This window comes from Hemicordylus capensis, chromosome 1 (genome assembly GCF_027244095.1).
Source record: "Hemicordylus capensis ecotype Gifberg chromosome 1, rHemCap1.1.pri, whole genome shotgun sequence".
NCBI lineage: Eukaryota > Metazoa > Chordata > Lepidosauria > Squamata > Cordylidae > Hemicordylus > Hemicordylus capensis.
The window spans coordinates 200,349,422-200,370,941 of NC_069657.1; the positions used below are offsets into that span (position 1 = coordinate 200,349,422).

General features: G+C 45.1%; 1 protein-coding gene across 1 annotated transcript; it reads left to right on the forward strand.

Annotated features, from left to right (window-relative positions):
* Nucleotides 1–17,625: 17,625 nt before the first annotated feature.
* Nucleotides 17,626–20,228, forward strand: HOXD1 (homeobox D1). The gene is made up of 2 exons (XM_053298748.1): nt 17,626–18,230; nt 18,958–20,228. The coding sequence occupies exons 1-2, from the start codon at nt 17,717–17,719 to the stop codon at nt 19,281–19,283; spliced, it is 840 nt and encodes a 279-aa protein (XP_053154723.1). The 5' UTR covers nt 17,626–17,716; the 3' UTR covers nt 19,284–20,228.
* The last annotated feature ends 1,292 nt before the right edge of the window (nt 20,229–21,520 follow it).

Sequence of the window (21,520 nt, forward strand, 5' to 3'; positions counted from 1 at the left end):
CCAACCAGTGTGGTTTCTTTCTGGGTCCCCTTGTCTCACTCCCACCCCGGCATGGCCCCAAGCAAGTGCAATGCCTTGTTAGGAAACCACCCATGCAGCAGTGGCGCAGTCCAAGCCTCTGCAGATGTGTGGAGGCCGGAACAGCATCATCGCCGCGTGGGCAGCTTCCTAACAGGATACCGCATGTGCTTGGGGCTGTGCTGAAGTGGGGGTGAGCGGCGGCACCAGCAGCCACACTGGCCAAGTAAGAACCTTACTACTTCTTTCACCAACCCCCACCCAGCCACCCCTTAGGTTTTATTCAGGACCCCAATCCTGTTACTTGTAAAGGGGAATCATCACCAGATTCCCCTTACAAGTATAAGCCACTCGAACCACCAAACTGATTTGGTCCAATGGACTGGCCAGTTGGTTTGACTGAACCAGTTTGATAGCATGCGTTTTGGTTTGAATTTGATCTGAATTCTAACCAGATCATAATATTTGGTTTGCGCACACCCCTGAGCAGCTCTGTCCCTGCCACCAGTGCTAAGGGGCTCCACAGAGGTACTTGCTTGAGGGACTTTACAAACGTGGTGCCACCAGTGTGGGTGGTTTCTAGCGATGTGCAGAACTGGTTCAACTGCAAACCAGTCCAGCGTGAACCGGGCCGGTTCAAGTGGTTCGACGGTGAACCATGCTGAACTGGTTTGAGCGGGTTCATCGAACTGACCAGCCCAGCCAATTGGTTCAGTCAAACCAGTTCAGATACCCATGGTTCGGTCTGAATTCGGTTTGAATTTGGACTGAACCGCACCAACCGGTCCATGAATACCCCTAGTGGTTTCCCCTTTTTAGCTGTGGCACCCCATTTGTAGAACTCTCTCCCCAGAGAGACTTCCCTAGCACCCATGTTGCTATCCTTTTGGTGCCCAGCAGCAATCTGCATCTTATCCCAGACTTTTAAAGGTTTTAATTGTGCTGCTGCGTTGAACTGCTGATTTAACATTGTTGTTGGGATGCTTTTCCTTGTACATCGCCTTGAGGGACTTGTTGAAAGGTGGCATAGGAGGGTCTTAAATAAAAATTAATTAAGCTCCCCTGTGTTTCTTTTTAGATTTTGAGTCCTTTTGGGACAGGGGGCCATCTTATTTATAATTTATTTTTCCATGTAAAATGCTGGAGAATTTTTGTTGAAAAGTGTTATATAAATATTTGTAGCAGCAGCAGCATAGCTCCTATTGGCAGCATGTGATCAGAATTAATTAATTAGATCAGTGATCAGAATTAATTAATTAATTAATTAAATTTAAAAAATAGTTTATGGGACCCGTATTCTTCAGGCATCCGTATATTTGCTAGCTGCCCTCTGCAAATCTCCTACCACCAATTGAATGAATGTTGAAGTATGTAGAGTGGAAACTGTCACACCTTTGTCATGTGTGGGTTGTCACATACTATTTGACTGCTGCTGCGTATGCTGTACCTCTTCCCCATTATAAGGCCAGTTCAAGTGTTTGAAGGGGGAAGCCCACCACACATGACTCTCTCAGTTGGAGTGCTGACTGACTGCTATTAAGAATTAGTGTTAAGAAGTAGTGTTGACATGCCTTATCCAAGCCACTATTCAGCTTTTAGCAAGCCAGTGCAATTCATGGACCAGACCGCTAGAGGCAGAACTGTGTTCAAGCCCTAGACTCATTTTATCATGTGAGACAAAGCACTTTCTCTCTGCCACAGAAACAACTCTGACCTACCTTACAGACTTCTGTTAAGGGTCACATTAATTGTTATATTATAATACACATTTAAAACAGAAGTCCTACATTGTGCAGTTATTAACAAAATATATACATACCAAGCCCCTTCCGTAAGCTGAACTAGTCAGTTCCAAAATTTGTTAAATTTCAGAGGAGTAGCCATATTAGTCCGTTGCAACAAAATCAACAGTCTTGAGGCACAGATTAGTTAGCCCGGCTAACTGGGCAAAGAGGCACTTTTAAAAGTGGCAATTCTTTTTAAGTTTAGTGTTGGTGGGATGGGGAGCAACTGGCGCTATCCAAACCCAGCACAGCATCCTACTGCTACTACAGATATTTATAACACCGCTCTTCAATCAAAAGTTCTTAAAGCAGTTTACATAGAAAAATAAATAATACATAAATAAGATGGTCCCCTGTCTCCAAAGGGTTCACAATCTAAAAATAAGCATAAGGTAGACACCAGCCATAGCCACTGGAGGGATGCTGTGCTGGGGTTGGATAGGACCAGTTGCTCTCCTCCTGCTAAATATAAGAGAATTGCCACTTTTTAAAGGTGTCTCTTTGCTCAGTTAACAGGGGTATCCCTCCAGTTCTTGTTGTTGGCATCTCCCCTATGTTTCTTTTTAGATTTTGAGTCCTTTTGGGACAGGGAGCCATCTTATTTATAATTTATTTTTCCATGTAAAATGCTTTGAGAATTTTTGTTGAAAAGTGGTCCTATTAGCAGCATGTGATCAAGAATAATTCACCTGGTCTTCCTCCAATGCTTTATCATAATACGCTATGACCTACACCCATAATGTGTTCCTGCTTTCTATATAGAACAAACAGATCAGTCTCTATGCAAGAGAATCAAATGACATAAATCTGACCTTTAAAAAATGGCAACATTCTAGTAGGAGAACATTTTAATATCACAGGACATTCTGCTGCTGACCTGAAACTCAGCCTCTATGAATGAATGAATGAATAAAGGAAGATAGGAAGGAAGAGAAACTGTGAAATGAAACTACAATTATCAGTACATTTGATTCTTATTCAGGTCTTCACAGATCTGATTACATGTCACTGCATGCATTAGATTAGCAGAGCAAAGTTAGGAAGACTGTGTGCTACTCACCATTTACTACAGTTGTGAATGGTCACTGTTCTTACTGTGTATACAAAATATGTTTTGCACAAAAATGTCACCGACCCACTTTATATCTTGCATTTCATAGATTTTGGAACTATATCTATGCACCAATTGAGGATAATATTTCATGTATTTGATGATGTAAGCTCTCATTCATGGAAGTTTATGCCACAATAATTTTGTTAGTCTTCAGGATGCTACAAGATTCTTGATGCGTGACACATTAATGTAACTCATTTCAGCAGCCCCTGCTGTGTTTTTTTGGAAAATAAAAATATTGTGTACACCAGAGCTAGACAGAATTATGATAGTGTCTATTTATTATTTTTTATTTATTTGTTAAGAATCTCATTACTTTCCTCTGCCATAGGCAGGTTATGAAGCCAGATCAAATAAAGTCAAAGCACTTAGATGTAAACTAATTTATTCTGCTGGTTTCAATGAGATATATACACCACAGATTATAATTCAACAGCTGAGTTTATGTTCTGAATATGTTCTGGTGAAAGACATATTTAACAAAGTGGCCTAAGACCTGACATGTCTTTTGATTATTTAGTTTCGTATTGTAGTTATTTATTTATTTATTTGATTTATATACCGCCCTTCCAAAATGGCTCAGGGCGGTTTATAATTAAAACAAACCACTAAAACAATAAAAAGCTAAAACAAATTAAAAACAATATAACAACGATCAACAATTTAAAAACATTTTAAAACAGCAATTAAACAATTCCAGTAATTAAAAACCCCAAAATCGGGTTAGAATTTAAAAACCCTGGAAAGCCAGGCCAAACAAATACGTTTTAAGGGCTCTCCTGAAGGCTAATAGAGACTTCAAATTGCGGATTTCTGCAGGGAGCGCATTGCACAGCCCCGGAGCAGCTATAGAGAAGGCCCGCCTCTGAGTCGCCACCAGACGAGCTGGTGTTAACTGGAGACGAACCTCCTCAGATGACCTTAATGTGAGGTGGGGATCACGCAGAAGAAGGCGCTCTCTAAGGTAACTCGGACCTAAGCCGTTCAGGGCTTTAAAGGTAATAACCAGCACTTTGTATTTTGCCCAGAAACATATCGGCAGCCAGTGCAATTGTTTATGGTTGGGTAGCGGGGTAAACAGTACACCAACAGAATCCCCAATCTATCCCTAGTTCCCAGCCTCAAAAATACACACTCAATATAGGTCAACTGTCTCACAGGGGCCCTGGTAAGGGAGATAGTATTTTTATGGACCACAGCCACGCCACCCCCCCGCCCACTTCCCCTAACCTGCTCCACAACAGAGTAACCTGGAGGGAGAAGCTGAGCCCACACTGGGCCACTCGCTTCCCCCAACCAGGTCTCAGTTATACATGCCAGGTCAGCTCCCTCATCCACGATCAAATCATGAACAATTTCGGTCTTATTTTGAACTGACCTGGCATTACAAAGGAGCAAGGTCAGGCTCTGTGGGTAGTTGATGCTGCTCCCCAAGGCCTGAGAGTTGTCAGAACAGTTGGAAGTAGAAATAGTTACTAAATTACTAATTTCTCTTCCCTGGTAACGGCCAGCTGTTCTGCCAGCACCAGTTCTTCTATTCCCTACCACTACAGCAATAGCTGCCCCAAGGCTGCCAAGTGCACCCCCTGCATCATCCTCTTCAGGAGAGCCCAAACACATCTCATCAACTAGGCCTGGCACAACTCAGGGCAATAGAAACAGCATTTGACCAAAAAAACCCACCCACCCACAAAACAACCATCCCCCAGCCCTCAGTCCCACCCCTGAAGGCCCGGCCCCAAAGGCCGGCCCCCTTTGGAGGCTGGCTTTGGCGGCCGCCTACAGGCCGCCGGCGTGACTTCAGCAGTATTTATGAGTCTCTAAAGTTTCCCAGCAGCCCCTTCTGCCACAAAGGACTGCTGGCTGACACAGGTGTTAGTTGTCAGGCTTTCTGAAGGCAGCAGGCTGGCAGGCAGCTCCTCGTCAGGGCAAGATGGAATCACAAAGCCAGAGGGCCAGATGTAAAGTCCGAGCGGTGGGGGCGGGGGGAGGGAGGGAGGGAGGGAGGGAGGAAAGGAGGAATGAAAATATATTGAAATTATATCAATGACGCTTTCACTAAAGATCTAAACAGATTTATTTTGAACTCCCTACTGGAAATAGGACATTTCCTGTCACATATGTTCAGGACTGAGGTATCCGAAGTAGCCTTTAAATATCTTTCAGCTGAGGCCAAAGACATGTTGAGGTGAGTCTCACGATCAGTGAGACTCGCCGTAAGGGGGTTAGTGGGGAGAGCAGGGTTAGCTCTCTTAGCCCGCTCTCCCCGCAGACGATCAAGGCAGCAGTCCTGGGCAGCCGGATTGGCCACCCACAAGATTGCCGGAGGAGGCTGTGCCAGAAGTTTCAGGATGCCCTGTGTGAGTGCGCAGGGCATGCTGGAAAGACTCCTGAGCCCGGGAGTCTCCTCGTGTGTTGCCACGGCATGAAGCCGTGGCACAGCAATACATGATCAAAACCCCGCGGTTAACAGAACGCTTGCTCTGTTAACCTCGTTTTAGGTGAGTGCTACTTCAGTGGATTTTGAGGAAACTGGGATCGCTTGTGAGCCCGGTGGTTCTCATGCTCGCCCAGAAGTGGGATAGGCTTCCTCAGCTCGCTTTTGGCCGTTCGTGAGAATAGCCTTGTTAAGTTTTCAAATCTCCATTTGGGGTTTTTTAAACGGCCAGTATGTTTTCCAGCAATGAATGTGAGCCTTTTTACTGGACAGTGACATATTCACTTGCTTCATGTCTCAACCAAAAATAATTCTGAGAACAAGACGTAAAAGTTTTGTTTGATAAAAAATGCCACATAGCCTTTTAGTAAAATATTAGCCATGTATTTGATATGAGGATTTTGTATTGGTAGGGGACTGATCTTGAATGAAGGCAATAGGAATACAAAATAGAAAACAAAGGAACACCCTTACTTTTTTGGTGCTCTCCATTTGATGTGGTGTTGGTGATGTACATAGCAATAGCAATAGCAATAGCAATAGCACTTACATTTATATACCGCTTTATAGCCGGAGCTCTCTAAGCGGTTTACAATGATTTAGCATATTGCCCCCAACATTCTGGGTACATGGGAGATCATTCTGGGTACATGGGAGATCATTCTAATTACATGCATCTATTTAAATTTTGTGGACTTATTTTTTGAGGTAGAGTATTGGATGTTGGCATTTAAGTGTTTTAACCAATGTTAAACTTGAAGACTGATTGAGCAGAAAGGCAGGATGCAAATATTTTAACAAACATAATTACATAAAGATATATGCAAATATAGGTGACTAATATTAGGCCTCATTACTGAAAGCAATGGGTGTTTCCTTACAATAAAAACAAAAGAAAGCCATACTGGCTTTTCAGGATAATTAATTCAAGATAATTAATATGCTCCAGATTCACCTAGAGCAGAGTTTCTTAACCCTTTTGCACCCATGGGCCCCCAGATTCTCAGGTATGACCCATGGACCTCCCCTGCTTTAATATATTTTCATAAGGCTCCAGTTAAAATGAGAGAGAGAGAGAGAGAGAGAATACTCAGGATAGGCCTTTTCAAGAGGATAGGCCTTTTCAAGAGCAAAAGTTTCAAAAACTTTTTTTTACTTGCAGGAATTTAATAATAATAATAATAATAATAATAATAATAATAATAATAATAATAATAATAATAATTCTGCAAATAAATAATAAATGAAAAAAATGAAAAAAATGAGAAGACATTAAAAAGGATACCCCCATTCTCTTCACCCAAACATCTAAATCTGCTGCATGTGTAGATGATACCTGTGCAGTTCCCTCACATTGTATTCCAAAGGAACTCTGTAAACTTTGTATCTCATTCATTAATTTTCTCCTCTTCCAAGTCCCATCTTGGATATTTCAGTCTCACCTGAGCTCTTTTCCTCCCTGTTCTGGCAACCTTCATGCTGTGACTCCATGCAACTTTCATGCTGTGAATCTGAAAGGGATGGATTCTAAGCACAGTGTGTGTGTGTATTTCCACTAGTATACATAGTTGGTGTGACTCAAATGTCATGCACCACCCAGATCAATCTGAAGATCACCAGTGCGAAGCCCAAGTGTCCAGTGATGTGTCTGTTGCAGAAGGGAAAGGAGGAGGGTGAGGACCCTCCTCCTCTGCTCCTGATTGACTGGCTATATGCGGAAGCACAGCATACTCCACCCCTCAGCCCGACAAGTTCCAGAAAACTAGCACTGAGTACTCCCACTGATATTAATAGGACAAGAAAATTGTACACATCTGTAACAAAATCTGGATGTAAGCTAGGAGCTGGAGTAGCCTATCTCAACTGTAACTTTTAAATTCTGTCTGTCTATCTGTCTGTCTGTCTCTCTCTCTCCCTGATCTGAAGGATTGAGACAGAAGGGGTACACTTGTTAAAAACAGTTGAGAACCTCTGCTTTAAAATAACCCCAGAGTAGTACAATTGTTGAATAACTTAGTCTAGATGCCAGCCATTGTTCATGCTAGTGCAACAATTCAGCAAAAATCAGATTTCCACACCTCTCCTTGCAAAATGGAGTTTCTTGGGAACACTTTTTTTTTTAACCCCACCTTGCACACCCCAGTGCCTTTTTCTGTTTCTACATTGATTATGCCTGTGATATCACATGTGACAAAGGGCATTCTCTTCTTTTTCTTCTAGGTCTTTTTCATGTTTTTTCCTTTTTATTTTTAAAGTATGTTTTTATTACTTTTTGAGACAAGGACATTGCGTTATCACTACAGGAAAAATCCAAACAATGACTATCCTGCCTGCAGAAAATGTCCACCATTTTTGGGAGCCCTTTGTATTTTTCCCCTATTTCTTGTTAAATATAGGTTTAATCTACAGGTTTCAGCTCTTCAACAGCTTCCTTCAGAATGAAAGAAAGAAAGAAAGAAAGAAAGAAAGAAAGAAAGAAAGAAAGAAAGAAAGAAAGAAAGAAAGAAAGCCCAGATTGCTCCTATAAAGTTTATATCTCCTACTCATAAGGAAGAAAACATAATCCTTGATATAAATATGCCACTAGTGGGATGTATCCAATTTTCAACTTAATTATACAGTATTTATTACGAACTTATCAGACTTTATATTAGAACTAAATATGTTCTTCAGTTCCACAACTATCCTACAAAGACTCTTTTGGAATATTATTCCTCTGATGGCTGCAAAATAAAAATAAAAATGAATGACTGAGAAAATTACATCCATTTTTAAATTACATCCATTTATATCCATTATATAGTTATAGTAAAGTCCAAGACCAACCTGAATAACTTCTGGTGTGGTGGAGGCATCGGAGGGCAGAGCCAACATTGTGTGTGTGTGTGTGTGTGTTTCCCCCCCCCCCCCAAAGAACTTGGGCCGCTACGCCCAGGGGTCATGCCTGGTGCCCCAGCCACACCGCTGCATCTGATGTCAGATGTGCAGGTGGCATGGTTGCATTTGCAAATAGGGCCGTGAACCCCATTTGCAAGTAAATTACAGCCAATGCTGTGTTTGCAGTGGTGGCCAGGAGTGGCTTTCCATGCTTGTAAAGGCAGGGAGAGGCATTCCTGTCCAGGCTGGGAACTCAGCCCTGGATGAAGCTGGGTTCCCAGCCTGTCTGGAAATGTGTCTTCCTGCAGGGAAGACACTCCTGGCCCCCGCTGCAGACATGAAGCTGGCTGTAATTTTACTCACAAATGGAGTGCATGGCCCCATTTGCAAATGCAACCATGCCCCTTGTGTGTCAGGTGCAGGGGGCATGGCTGGGGTGGCGGGGGCCACTGGGGGAGACTGGACTGGGGCTGCCAGCATTCTTGCTGCGCCACTGGGAGGCATATCAGTTTCTGTGGTCAAAGATGTCAGAAGCAAATGGTGACCATAATTACTATTCCCATGTGTTTCATAAAGGCTACAGCCACCTAATGGCGCAGTGGGGAAATGATGTGATTATCAAGCCAGAGGTTGCTGTTTCAAATCCCCACTGGTTTGTTTCCCAGACTATGGAAACACCTATATCGGGCAGCAGCGATATAGGAAGATGTTGAAAGGCATCATCTCATACTGCGTGGGAGGAGGCGATGGTAAACCCCTCCTGTATTCTACCAAAGATATCCACAGAGCTCTGTGGTCGCCAGGAGTTGAAACCGACTCAATGGCACACTTTACCTTTACAGAAAATAAGAATCAAGGACCACTAGGCTTCCTTTTGATGACCAAAGCCAACTGCTTTATATTCTTCGAAAGCCTTCATTTTTGAAAAGTATCATCTAATATAAACAGAGCAAGTGATGGAAAACCTACGGTTTGTGAGACTTACTTTGAGCCAGAGCCTCTCTAGGAGCCAGCTTCAGAATTTCTGTTTGATGCCCGGAAGCAGCTCCAGAAGAGGGGCGTACACAGAGTGGATTTCCCAGGCAATGAAAGTCCTCTTCAGTAAGCACAAAGTCTGCGTTTCTCATAAATGAGCAGAGGCGTATCTAGGGAAAATAGCACCCAGGGCAAACACTGAAATTGCGCCCCCTGTCCAAGCATTTGACACCCATCTTTCAGATAACTTTACCATAATATCAGCTCAAAAATACAAGTCAGGCTCGTTAATCTTTTAATATTTCAAAAACCATTTAGCAGTGGACTTAGCCAGACCAAAAAATGTTGGAAAACTACAAATTTCAGTATGCTGGGGCTCATGAAATACCCAAATACTATGTGGAGGTGTACTTGGAAAAATAAACAGAAGTGCCTGTCTAATTCTCTACTATGCATTGTAGCATCACCATTACATAAGTTTTTAAAATAAATGGAGAATTTGACTTTTCCCAGATACTCTGGAAATAATTAAAGGATATGCAGAGTAAACTGTGTCACTGCTTGGAATATATTCTAGTATTTCAGAAAGACAGTTAAGATGAGAGAAAGAGAGCAAGAAACTCCCAGTGGGCCTTAATATTAAGGATTTCACACTGATTCATAGACAAACTCACCATTAATAGCCATATTAGCAAAACATCACATTTAACTCACTTATCACAAGAAGCAAAGTAAGAGCAAATGAATACAATCCTAGCTCATAAGCGTCCGCTCAGTATTCACAAGCCCTGATTCTCTGTACATAGTGCCAATCTGAATATGTGTACAGTGACATATATATACATATATATATATTTACCTGTAGCCCCTTTGGGGGGCTTCCTAAAGGCGGGGGGGGGGTTGCAAAGGTTCCTCCTCCCCCCACTGGCCTCTAGGGCCTCGCAGGGACCATTTGAGCATGTGCAGTGGCCATTTTTAAAAATAACCTTTTTTTTTTAAAAAAGGCCACTGAAAACAAAATGGCCACCGCACATGCTCAAATGGCCTCTGCAAGGCCTGGCATGACCTAGGGCCTCACAGAGGCCATTGGAGCATGCACGGCAGCCATTTTGTTTTTGGCAGCCATTTTTTTTAAAAAAAATAATTTTACAAAATGGCGCCCCCTTCAAGTGGCGCCCGGGGCACGTGCCCTGCCTGCCCTACCCTAGATACGCCCCTGCAAATGAGTAACTCTAAGCAATCTCTATACATTAGCCTTAAGGGCAGGTTTCCAGATCAGAGTTGATCTTTCTAGACAGACATGCAGCTGAGTATCTCTTTTTCTAGAAATTAAGCTCTGACAGCAATCAACCCAGAAAACAGTGTTTATGTTTTATTAACAAATAGTTAAAGAATGAGTAGCTTGCAAAATATTTCAGCCAGAAGTGCCATCTTTAGTTTTCATTTATTTATTCCTCATATCTATTTCTTGCTCTTCCTCCAAGGAGCTCACCACAGGGTGGCATATATGGATGGAGTTGATCCATTTCATCCTCTCAACAACCCTGTAAGAGAAGTTGGGCTGACAGAGAGTGACTGTCCCAAAGTCACCAGTGGCGCAAGTGGGGATTTGAACTCAGGTCTCAATCAAAAATTCTCTAACCACTGCATCACTGTGTCACAATGTTAATCTCACGATGCTAATAGAATTGTTGTTTGAATATAATCCAAGTTGTTGTTTGGATAGCTTCCTTTGTCTGAGTCATGGGTGAGATTAGTCTACAATGTGTTGGTGGTGGTGGGGAATAGAAGAAGCAACATTGGCAAGTCATCAGGCTGCTATAAGGGAAGGGGAATAGCTATTTTTATTTATTTATTTATTTATTTATTTATTTATTACATTTTATATTCCGGTCTTCCTCCAAGGAGCCCAGAGCAGTGTACTACATACTTAAGTTTCTTCTCGCAACAACCCTGTGAAGTAGGTTAGGCTGAGAGAGAGGTGACTGGCCTAGTCACCCAGCAAGTATCATGGCTGAATGGGGATTTGAACTTGGGTCTCCCCGGTCCTAGTCCAGCACTCTAGCCACTACATCACACTGGCTATTTCCACTTTCAACTATCCTGCCAGTTCTTTGACCTTTGGAAGCAGCGTCAACTACACACAGAGCCTAACAGTGCTCCTTTGGAATGCCAGGTTGGTGCAGGATAAATCAGAAACCATCCATGATCTGATTCTGGATGAAGGGGCTAACCTGGTATGTATCACAGATACTTGGTTAGGAGTGCTGGTGGCCCAGTCTGGTCCCAGCTTCTCCCTCCAGGGAACTCTGTTGAGGAGCAAGTGATGGGACGTGGGTGGGGAGGTGGAGTGGCTGTAGTCTATAAGAATAACATCTCCCTTACCAGGATCTGCGTTAAGTATCTAACCATATCAAATGTGTGTAGTTGAGTTTAGGGACCAGGGATAGACTGGGACTGCTGTTGGTGTACTGATCACCCTGCTGCCCAACAGAGTCCCTAACTGAGCTGATGGACTTGGTCTCGGCTTGGCATTGGAGTCCCCCAGACTTATGGTGGTGGGGGACTTCAATGTTCAAGACCAATTTTTCCAGGGCAGCTTAGGAGTTCACAGCGGCCATGACAATTATGGGCCTATCCCAAGTGGTCTTGGGACCAACACATGTTGCTGGACACACTCTTGATCTGCTCTTTTACTCTGCTGAGGGTGGTGTTCTGTGGGTGGGGACTCCTGTGATTTCCCCATTGTCATGGAGAGACCACCATCTGGTTAAGGTTGGACTCAAAATCACATCCCACCTCTGCAGGGGTGAGGGGTCTATTAGGATGGTCTACCCAAGAAGGTTCTTGGATCCAATAGGATTCCAGCCTTGGAAGGATTTAGTGTTGGCTCTGCCAGTAATTCTGTTAATGCCCTAGTGGAGAATTGGAACAGCAAACTCACCTGGGCAGTAGACATGATCACTCCTAAGTGTCCTCTCTGATCTGCTTCAAAATTGGCCCCTTTGTATATGGAAAAACTATGGGAGCTGAAGCCGCAAGGTAAATGACTGGAGTGCAAGCGGAGAAAGACCCGACTCAAATCTGACAGATTACAACATAGAGTGCATTTGCAGATCTATGTTCAGACAATACTTGCAGCAAATACGTTGGGTCCCCAGATGTTATTGGACTTCAACTCCCATAATCCCTAACCAAAGGCCACTGGGGCTGGGGATTATGGGAGTTGATGTCATTGATCTGGGGACCCAATGTTGAGAATCCCTGTTCTAGTGCAACACTAGTCTGGATGTAGGTCCATGTGTTTAAATCCACAGCTTTTCAACCACATGATCCATATCAGAGCATTTTGTAAAGATTCAAAACTGGGGATATGAATTTGACTCAAATAAGAATTTTACTAAGGAGTGCTGATAAGTTTCCTGTTGATATGTATTTCTCACACTGTAAGAGATGCAATGGAAAGAAGTGGATTTCCTTGATTTTTTAATTTATTTTCAAGGCAGAAATTTCTCCAATAGAAGAGATAATCACCCAACTTGTTTTGCAGTTTGTCATTCTCACCCACACTGCACTTTCCTGTGATGTGGAGGCTGGACTTCTGCAAAGAGGAAGACACCTTGGGGAATCTGACTCTCCTCCATTATATGCCACAAGCAATTTCTCTAGCTAAATGCTCTCTATCTTGTGGCCTTCAGTTTCCTTTACTTGCATGATAGCTGGAAGAATCTAGCTGGTTGGAAAACAAAGCCCCGAGCACTAGAATGATAGCAGTACCTGACATGACAGAAAAGTACTATAAAACTTTGTGCTACTGTTCTCAGTCCTCTTGAATCACTGGGCCTAATGTTAATCCTTGGAAGTAAGTGGTACTAGGGGTGTGCACGAACCAATTCTGGTGGTTCAGTTTGAGTTCAAGCCCCATTTGAACCAGACTGTCGGACCATGAGCCAGTTCGAGTCGAACCAGCTTCCGATTTGGTTGTCTGAGTATCAAACTGAGCCAGACTGGTTCCGAACTGGTTCGGCTGTTTGAGGGGGCATGCCTGTAAAGGGGAATCCAGTGAGGATTCCACTTTACAAGCAAGGGGGGAACCCTGCTTACCTAAAAAAGAGATTCTAATAGTGGTGGGCGAGAGGGCACCGGAAGTCTGAGGAGGACAGTGGTGGTGGGGCAGCTCTTCAGACAGGGCCCTGCGCGGCAGCACAGCCTGGTTCCAGCCTCCACGCATGCACAAAAGCTGGAACCGGGCCACGCTAGAGCACTGGGCCCAATCCAGATTCCCCTTCACAAGCATGCCCCCGAACTAGTTTAAAACCAGTTTGTTAGAAATGAGACCAGTTCGGCTCATACTTGGACTGGCATCCCTTTAGAGGCATCTGGTTCAGTTCCAGTCCAAACTGGTCAAACTGGGCGGGTTCTTTCAAACCACGTTTGACTAGAACTAGTTCTGCACACCCCTAAGTGGTAATGCCAATAATCTTAGATCCTAGTCATAAACAAGCATGTGCAAGTATATGTTTTATTGATTGAATAGCCTGATCCTAATCATGTTTCCTCAAAATTAAATCCCAGCTGGTTTAAAGCACTCCTGTGAGTCTGAGCTGGAACTCAAGGTCCCTGGTTTATTACATTTTAAAAAACCTGACGCTTCTCCATGGAGATCAGAATGATACATATTCTTGGAGTGGTCCCCAGGTCCCACTGGGGACCTTGAGTGATTGGCTCCAAGTCATTCACAGAGCTTAGTAGTTGAACAGGGATTTGAACCTGGGTCTCTATAGTCTACCACCTTAAGTGGTGCAGGAGGAAAATGCTTGACTAACAGGCAGAAGGTTGCTGGTTTGAATCCCTGCTGGTACTATATCGGGCAGCAGCAATATAGGAAGATGCTGAAAGGCATCATGTTATACTGCGTGGGAGGAGGCAATGGTAAACCCCTCCTGTATTCTGCCAAAGTAAACCACAGGGTTCTGTGGGCACCAGGAGTCAAAATCGACTTGACGGCACACTTTATGTTTACCTCTATAGTGTAAGTCCTCTGTAATTAGACTATGTACTCAAACTGCTGTACCATACTGGTACAAATCTCAACTCAGCCATGAACTCTTGCTTTAAGTAAGCCTCCTTCTCTCAGTCTCCCACAAATCTTAACGATATAAACCACACTTATAGCACACTTACAAAGCTTTGAATGCACTAAAACATTCATGCTTTAAATTCATGCTTCAAAGAATACATGCTAATTCTTGTTATTAAGAATGTCTTATTTCCAATACGTTTTAGGCTGCAATCCTATGCATATCTATTAGTGATTAAGCCCCACTGAGCTCAGTAGGACTTACTTCTAGCCAAACGGGAACCAATGATGCCAGATGCAACATATTTAGGATTGTGCTATAAGACTGCAATTCTCATCCTGCATACTCTCAAGAAATTCCGTTGGAGTATGTGGGTTGGGACTTTACATTGCAACAGCATCCATAGATGAGGAGTAATTACAGTAGCAAGGGATAATTTTATGATGCAAGCAGGTTAATTCCACTATAGATTGGAAGCAGACTGCCAACCTGCTCAAAAGAAAACCCCATTGGTGTTCAGTAGATGCTCATAGGACGGCAGCCTTCATCTGACACAGTTCTCCAAAGCTCAGCATGGGCATCTTCAGTGTCAGAGCTTAGCTTGGCACATATGAGATAGTAACAGAAACCTTGTTAATATTTGGAGGACATCAGCTTCACTGCTGACCCTGTCAGTCAAGGGTTTCTAAACAGACCGGAGTCCTGCCATCTTTCTTTTAAAGAAATTAACATTCCATCCACCAATCACTTGGGTAATTTCTTTGCAGTGGTGACACCATGTTGACTTTGCCTGGATTTGCTCAAAAGTAGCAGGAGAACAAAAGTATAGTTAATGGATATGCTTTATTAATGTTTAGTGGTGATCACTTGGTGGTCCCTTGGAGGAAGGGAGGAATAAGTAATCTCCGATTTTTTCTGCTCCTGCCGGACAATAACGTCAGAAAAGGGAGAAATGCTGGAGCCAGCTGAGAGTTTAGCAAAGAAATTGTACCACTTGTAAACCCGCTTCCTCTCTTTTCTACCATGCCAACTGAAAGCAGTCATTAAGCAACAAAGCTGATATTATTACCAAGGGAAACAAGGAAGCCCATTAACATCGGGAGGCCTCGGATTCACTCACAAGGACCCACAGAGCACTTACCGGCTGGCGGAGGACCATTAATAGCTCCTCCACTACAGTAGCGTGCATTGTAGAAATCACCCCGATCTGCATTGGCTTCCGGATGCTTTTCAGCCCAGCCCAGAGTCTTTAGAAAGCTCAAGTGAAGAGATGAAGTGCTTCGCAAAGCAAAGGCAGAAGAACAGAGCTGCCACCCACCCTCTCTGGCCTGGAAGGCCCTTACTTGGGAGTAAGCTCCAGTGAAAACTACAGGGCTCCCTTCCACGTAGAGATGCTAAGGACTGGGGTGTTTGAGGCAGCGTTAACGTTTAAAGGATCTTTCTTTCTTTCTTTCTTTCACAGACAACTTGGTTAGCATTTTAAATATTTGTCACATTTCCCATGAAAGTGCAAAGAACCTTTGGAGTCCCATCGCAAAGAACAAGCGATAAAGTCTTTGGGCTGGGAAGGGAACGCATACTGGGAAGGGGACGCATACCCTTAAAACTACTGGGGTGGGGGAGCGAGCTTAGGTTTGGGAAGCTACATAGCAAAGCAGGGCTGGAAGCGTCTCTTGCGCTCACCCCCAAGCGCAGAAATAAGCTCCACCAAGCAGCTCAGTTAGTGGGAGGAATTCCCCAGGCGCGTGGGACTGCAGCCTCCTCGTGAAGTTGCTCCCCGTGATTCTGACTAACACGTTGAAATTATTATGGAGCTAATCATTAATAGCCCGTGGAAGCTAAGCAGGAGGTGGCACTAAACTATCCCGCTTCTCCCTCAACGTGTAGCGAAAGGCTGGCTAAGGAGGCACAAAGTAGCAGTTCAAAAGGAGGAGGAAAAGAATTAGGTTATCTCCGCGGCCCTTTTCGCTATGCAGGAGGCTCTTATAGCCCGATCCTACACAGAGCTGGCGCGTCTATCAGTAAGCTGCGCATAGGATTGCAGTCTCACTTAAAAAATAAATAAATCCATAACAATCATATGAGGTTAGTTTGGCTGAGAGGAAGTTGCCCGAGTCAGACCACTGGTCCATCTAGTTCAGTATTATCTACACTGACTGGCAGCGGCTCTCCAAGGTTTCAGGCAGGAGTCTTCCCCAGTACTGCCTGGAGATGCTGCCAGGGAGTGAACCGGGGGCGTTCTATTTGCAAAGCAAATGCTCCACCCTTGAGCAAGGGCCTCAGCAGCGACTTGTGCAAGGTGACCCAGTGAGGAAAACTTGCAGCCTGGCCACGAGATCTACCCCGAAAGTCAGACCCATAGAGTTCAGTGCAGATTACTTCGATGGAACTGACTTTCTAGGGTTGACCGACTGCAGCCTCTCCTCACTGGGCTGCTTCGCACAGTAGTCGCTGTCCTTCAGGCAGCCGAGCTAATCGCACACACAAGAATTGGTGTTGGGATTTCCTCTTTTAAAAAGTGAGGCTGCCACCCAATGGAGCGTTTATTGGCAGGATAAGTAGGATGCAGCCTGGAACTCTCCCACTCCAAACTCGGCGCGCTGTCCCTAGCACCCGTCTGGTCCTCGGCTATTCCCCACTCTGGGCTAGCTAGCTCGTTCTCTCGCAGCCTTGACAGAGGGAGTCTTCGGTCCATTCAGGGGAGTAATGAATGGAAGCAGGAGACTCCTTGTACCCCTGGTCCCCCAGCTTGCCATGCCCATACCGGTTCTTCCTGCCAACACATCCTGCTGTCAACACATCCCTGACCACTGAGCTGAGAATCGAGAAGCTTTGCCCGATGGCCTCTGCTAGTGATTCCGGTAGGTTTGCACGGAAGGATCACTATTTGTCCAGCAGCAGACCGGTGCCGAGAGGTCTCCTCCACTTCATAGCAATCTCAGCCCACCTCCAGCAAGGGCAGCCGGGATTTTCCTCTCTGGACCCCCTCCTTATCACTGCTGCCAGGGTCTCCCTCTCGGCATCCCTCCCCTTCCTCTCCTCCGAGGATTGGGTCTGCCTGGGCAGAGCAGGTACGGGTAGGCAGGCACCTCCCGTGCGCCTCCTCCCACCTCGATGCTGCCGCTGTCCGCATCCTCCTCCTCCTCCTCCTCTCCCCACTTGGCAAAGTTGGAGTCAAAGATGCCCAAGCCGGGCCAGCAGCAGCAGCAGCCCAGGTCGCGCGCCAACCAAGGGCTCGCCTAACGCGGGGTTCCCATTGGCCGGCGGGCAAGCACGTGCCAGCCTTCCTGGATCTATATTAGGGCAATGTTTACCTCGCGGCCAGCTTTACGATGGTGGAGCAAGGAGCAGGAGCAGGTACAGAGAGCCGAGACGCCCCGGTCCCCCACTCCTCAGCCGCTGTTTCTCTTTGCTCCCTCAGGGGTACGCCATGAACTCCTTCCTGGAGTACCTGGCGCGGGGCGGGGACGGCCTGAGCTTAGCAGGCAAGTTTGGGGGCGCAGAGCCGGGCGGGGTGGCTCCGCGGCCTCCCTGTCCCCTCTCCGCGGGCGGAGAAAGCGCCTACGCAGCGCCAGCAGCAGGGAGTCTGCCTGACTTCTCGCTGCGCCCAGCGCAACAGCAGGAGCAGCAACAGCTAGCGCCCTGTGCGCTTGCGCGGAGCGCTTTTGCCTCCGCGGAGTACAGCTTGCTGCACCCCGAGGCGCCCTACGCAGCCCCCGGCTCCCAACGCGAGGCCGGAGCCCCAGGGCCCTACGCCACCGCCATCTTCTCAGGCGGCGCCGCCGCCGCGTACCTGCATGTGGACTACAACGCGCTCACGGAGACCTTTCAGCCTTGCGCCAAGGATGCGCCTCGGCCTTCGGATTGCTGCCCCAAGGCCCGCTCTCCAGCTGCGTTCAGCACCTTCGAGTGGATGAAAGTCAAGAGGAATGCGCCCCCCAAAGGTAAATACGAGTAACTTGAGGGTCACCCTCCGGAATGGTAGTGATGCCCAGTGAGCTCAGATCTATCAGGCACCCGGATTGTGGGCGTGGGGTGGGATGGGGGAGAAACACTTCTCTGAAACCGACGGCCTCGTCCTGCGCAGGGTGACTCAGTAGTGAGTTCAATGGGTCTTACTGGCAAGTCAGTTTCCAGAGGATGGAATAATTTGGCAGTTACTCCTCACTCTTTCAACCTGGAAACAAGTTCTGCTGAAATCAGCTGGACTTATTTTCTAAGGAAAAGGGGCTAGGAGGATCCGGGTTGGACAAAAGAGAAAAGCGCTCAGACCGTCATAAGGGGTGGCTGAAAGTTGTTCCTCGCTAGTCTGGTGTGAACGGAGTCGCTGGAGGAGTTTCTGAACTTCGGGTCGCCTCCATCTCCGTTCTTGCTGCGATCTTAAACTTGCATTTTCGGAAGCATAGCCCATTGAACTAAATCGGGCATGATGCCAAATAAATGCGTCGGGTTCCTACCCCTTAACAAACTCTAGCCTGTCTCGAGTTCGCAACCGAAATGGTAAAATGGTGTATTCCTCCATCTTTTCAGGGCATACTCTGAAGCAGGGAACAACAGGTGGCAGTTATTCCGCATACCTTAAATTGCGATCGTGTATTGCATTTCATCTGCCCGACTTTGCCATCGATTCCCAACCATCTTATCCAGTCAACCAATGCTTCTGTTTTGCAGGCAAACTCTCCGCCTATTCTTCCAGTCCTCCCAGTGCTGTAAGGACCAATTTCAGCACCAAGCAACTGACGGAGCTGGAGAAAGAGTTTCATTTCAATAAATACCTCACCCGGGCCCGCCGCATAGAGATAGCTAAATCTCTGGGCCTCAATGACACTCAGGTGAAAATCTGGTTCCAGAATCGGAGGATGAAGCAGAAGAAGCGGGAAAGGGAAGGCGTGGTCCCTCCGTCCGTTGCCTCTTTTCATGTCTCCCCCTCGGAAACGAGTCCCTCACAGCCAGAGATACGTTCTCCATCCTCTTCTCCTGCGCAGAGCTCGCCTTGACGCTCTGACACTCTGCTAGTTAGGGACAACGACGTGGGACTGAAAAGTCTGCGAGAACCGAATGCAGAAACCGGAAGACTGTATATACTGCGTTTAATCCTGCACATTTTAAGGCAAGGGAAAAGAAAGGACAATCGTTGCACTATGCTTCATGCTAGCCTTGGAAAAAGTCTGGCTTTCTGTTGTGTTCGATGGATGCCTGCTTCTTTAGACAGAACTGATTCCAAGCACAAACGGCGTATTATGTCTTGTTTACATTTTATTTATATGTATTTCAGGGATAACTGCTCTCAGCCAGTACATGCTGCTAAACTTTGCTATTGGCCTTGTGGAGTTAATTTACAGTCCGATCTTAAACATGTTTACTTATAAGTGTAACTTGACTTACACTGAGAAGTAACCCCAACAGGGTTACTTCCATGTAGGATAGGATCTCAGATTCTTCCATAGGATTCAGCCTTGGTCTATTGGCCACAATACTGCTTTTATTTGTGTGTTTCATTATTTGCACGAGGTTGTTTTTGAAAGGGTGCAAAAAGATGTGAGGGTTGTTTTTTTTTAAGGAAATGCAGGGGGTAACTTATTTTAAAAGATAACTTCTGCTGTTTGCCTTTTAAAAACGTTCTTTGAAAAGTTACTTTGGTTGGAAATATAACATGGGCACTAAAGGACTTCTCAATGCTTCTCCATGGTGCCTCAGAGTAAACACAATCATAAGGAGACTGTCAGTGGAGCTTTTATGTGGGTAATCCAATTACTTTTCCTTTCTAGGGGTAAATCTGGGACCCCATGTACTTGTCAGAAAGTTCCATTCAAACCAGCAGGGGTGCAGGCAGATGGAACATACCTGCCAACACCTCCCTAAAATAGGGACATGATGGCAGGTATGAGGGAAAGCTTGAGAAGCAATTCCTCACTTAAAGGGTGGGGGGGGGAGGAAATACATTTTGGGGTTTAAAGGTATGGTTTATTAGGTTTGATGGGGACGTTTGGTAAAATGAGGGGGGACTCTTCAAATGCTTGGTGGGGGATCTGCACCCCTGCTAACCAATGGAACTTCTTTCAATGCAAGTTCTTTGTATTTAGTGTATTTAGGACAAGGCATCATTGTCATGTCTTGTCCCATTTTTGAATTTTAAAAATGTTCAAATCTAGGTTTTTATTTTTGTATTTAAAATTTTAGAGGCAAAAGGGAAGAGTAATATGTAGCAATGCAAAAGATTCTGAGACGAAGGAGCTCCTTCCAGATTGTGTTGGGTCAACAAATTGCTCCTCTTTTGGTTCAGTTTTATCAGTTAAACTCCATACAAGGGAGCTGAGTAATCGTTAGGAATAACAAAAGGATGGCCTTAAATGAACAGGATCACATTCCTCCTGTAGATGATTTTGTAACGTTCTTAAACCTTTTTAGTTGGGTCCTGGTAAAGACCTTCTGGTTACAGTTCTTGCCCAGAGACGGAAGTTTGGGGCGGTCTATAAATCTGACAAGTAATTAAAATAATTACTTTTGGTACAAAGTCTTTGCAATTCTCTTTCATAAATTCTTAAAGGAGAATTACGTCTATAGGTGTGTACATTAAAAAAAAAAAGATTTAGTTCAGATAACCTGCCTTAACACTTTGAAAGCAACCAAAAAATGATCAAAACGAGAATAAAGCACTGTGTCTCAGGTAATCATGTAACTCGCGTGTCTCTGTCTCATCCTGTTGAGAGCCATTTTAACTGAAAACCGTGACGTTAAATAAACTTTGCTTGGGAACCCTTTCCACGTTGTCTGGTTATACTATTGGCGGTGGTGTCGGTGGTCACTTTATATTCATCTGTGTATTAACTTGCTGCTAATCAACCACAGTTTAAAAAGAAGGAACCCTCCCAGGCTTTCGATATTTCAGCCACCTCTTTGATACGATTTCCTTCGTTCCTGTATGGGATAGGAGCAGATATAGCAACCCTACCCACGACTCACGAAAGGAAGTCATTGGGTATTTAAGCTGATTAAATCCTTTCCCAACCAACATCAATCAAGCATTCAAAGTCTTTTTGGTTCAGGCGTGGAAGTTCATGCACATGTATTTGGAAGCAAGTCCGACTGAACAAAGTGAGACTTGCTTTTAAGGAAACATACTTAACTACCCGGAGAGGGAAGTGCAGTTCATCTCACCCATGCAGCGCGATCCTGTACATATTTACTCAGAATTAAGTCTCGATGTGTTCAGTGGGGAGAAAGGAGAGTGTTT

Coding starts and splice junctions, on each gene's coding strand:
- HOXD1 (XM_053298748.1), top strand. CDS start 17,717: ATGAACTCCTTCCTGGAGTACCTGGCGCGGGGCGGGGACGGCCTGAGC. Junction 18,231..18,957: donor GAGGAATGCGCCCCCCAAAG/GTAAATACGAGT, acceptor TCTGTTTTGCAG/GCAAACTCTCCGCCTATTCT.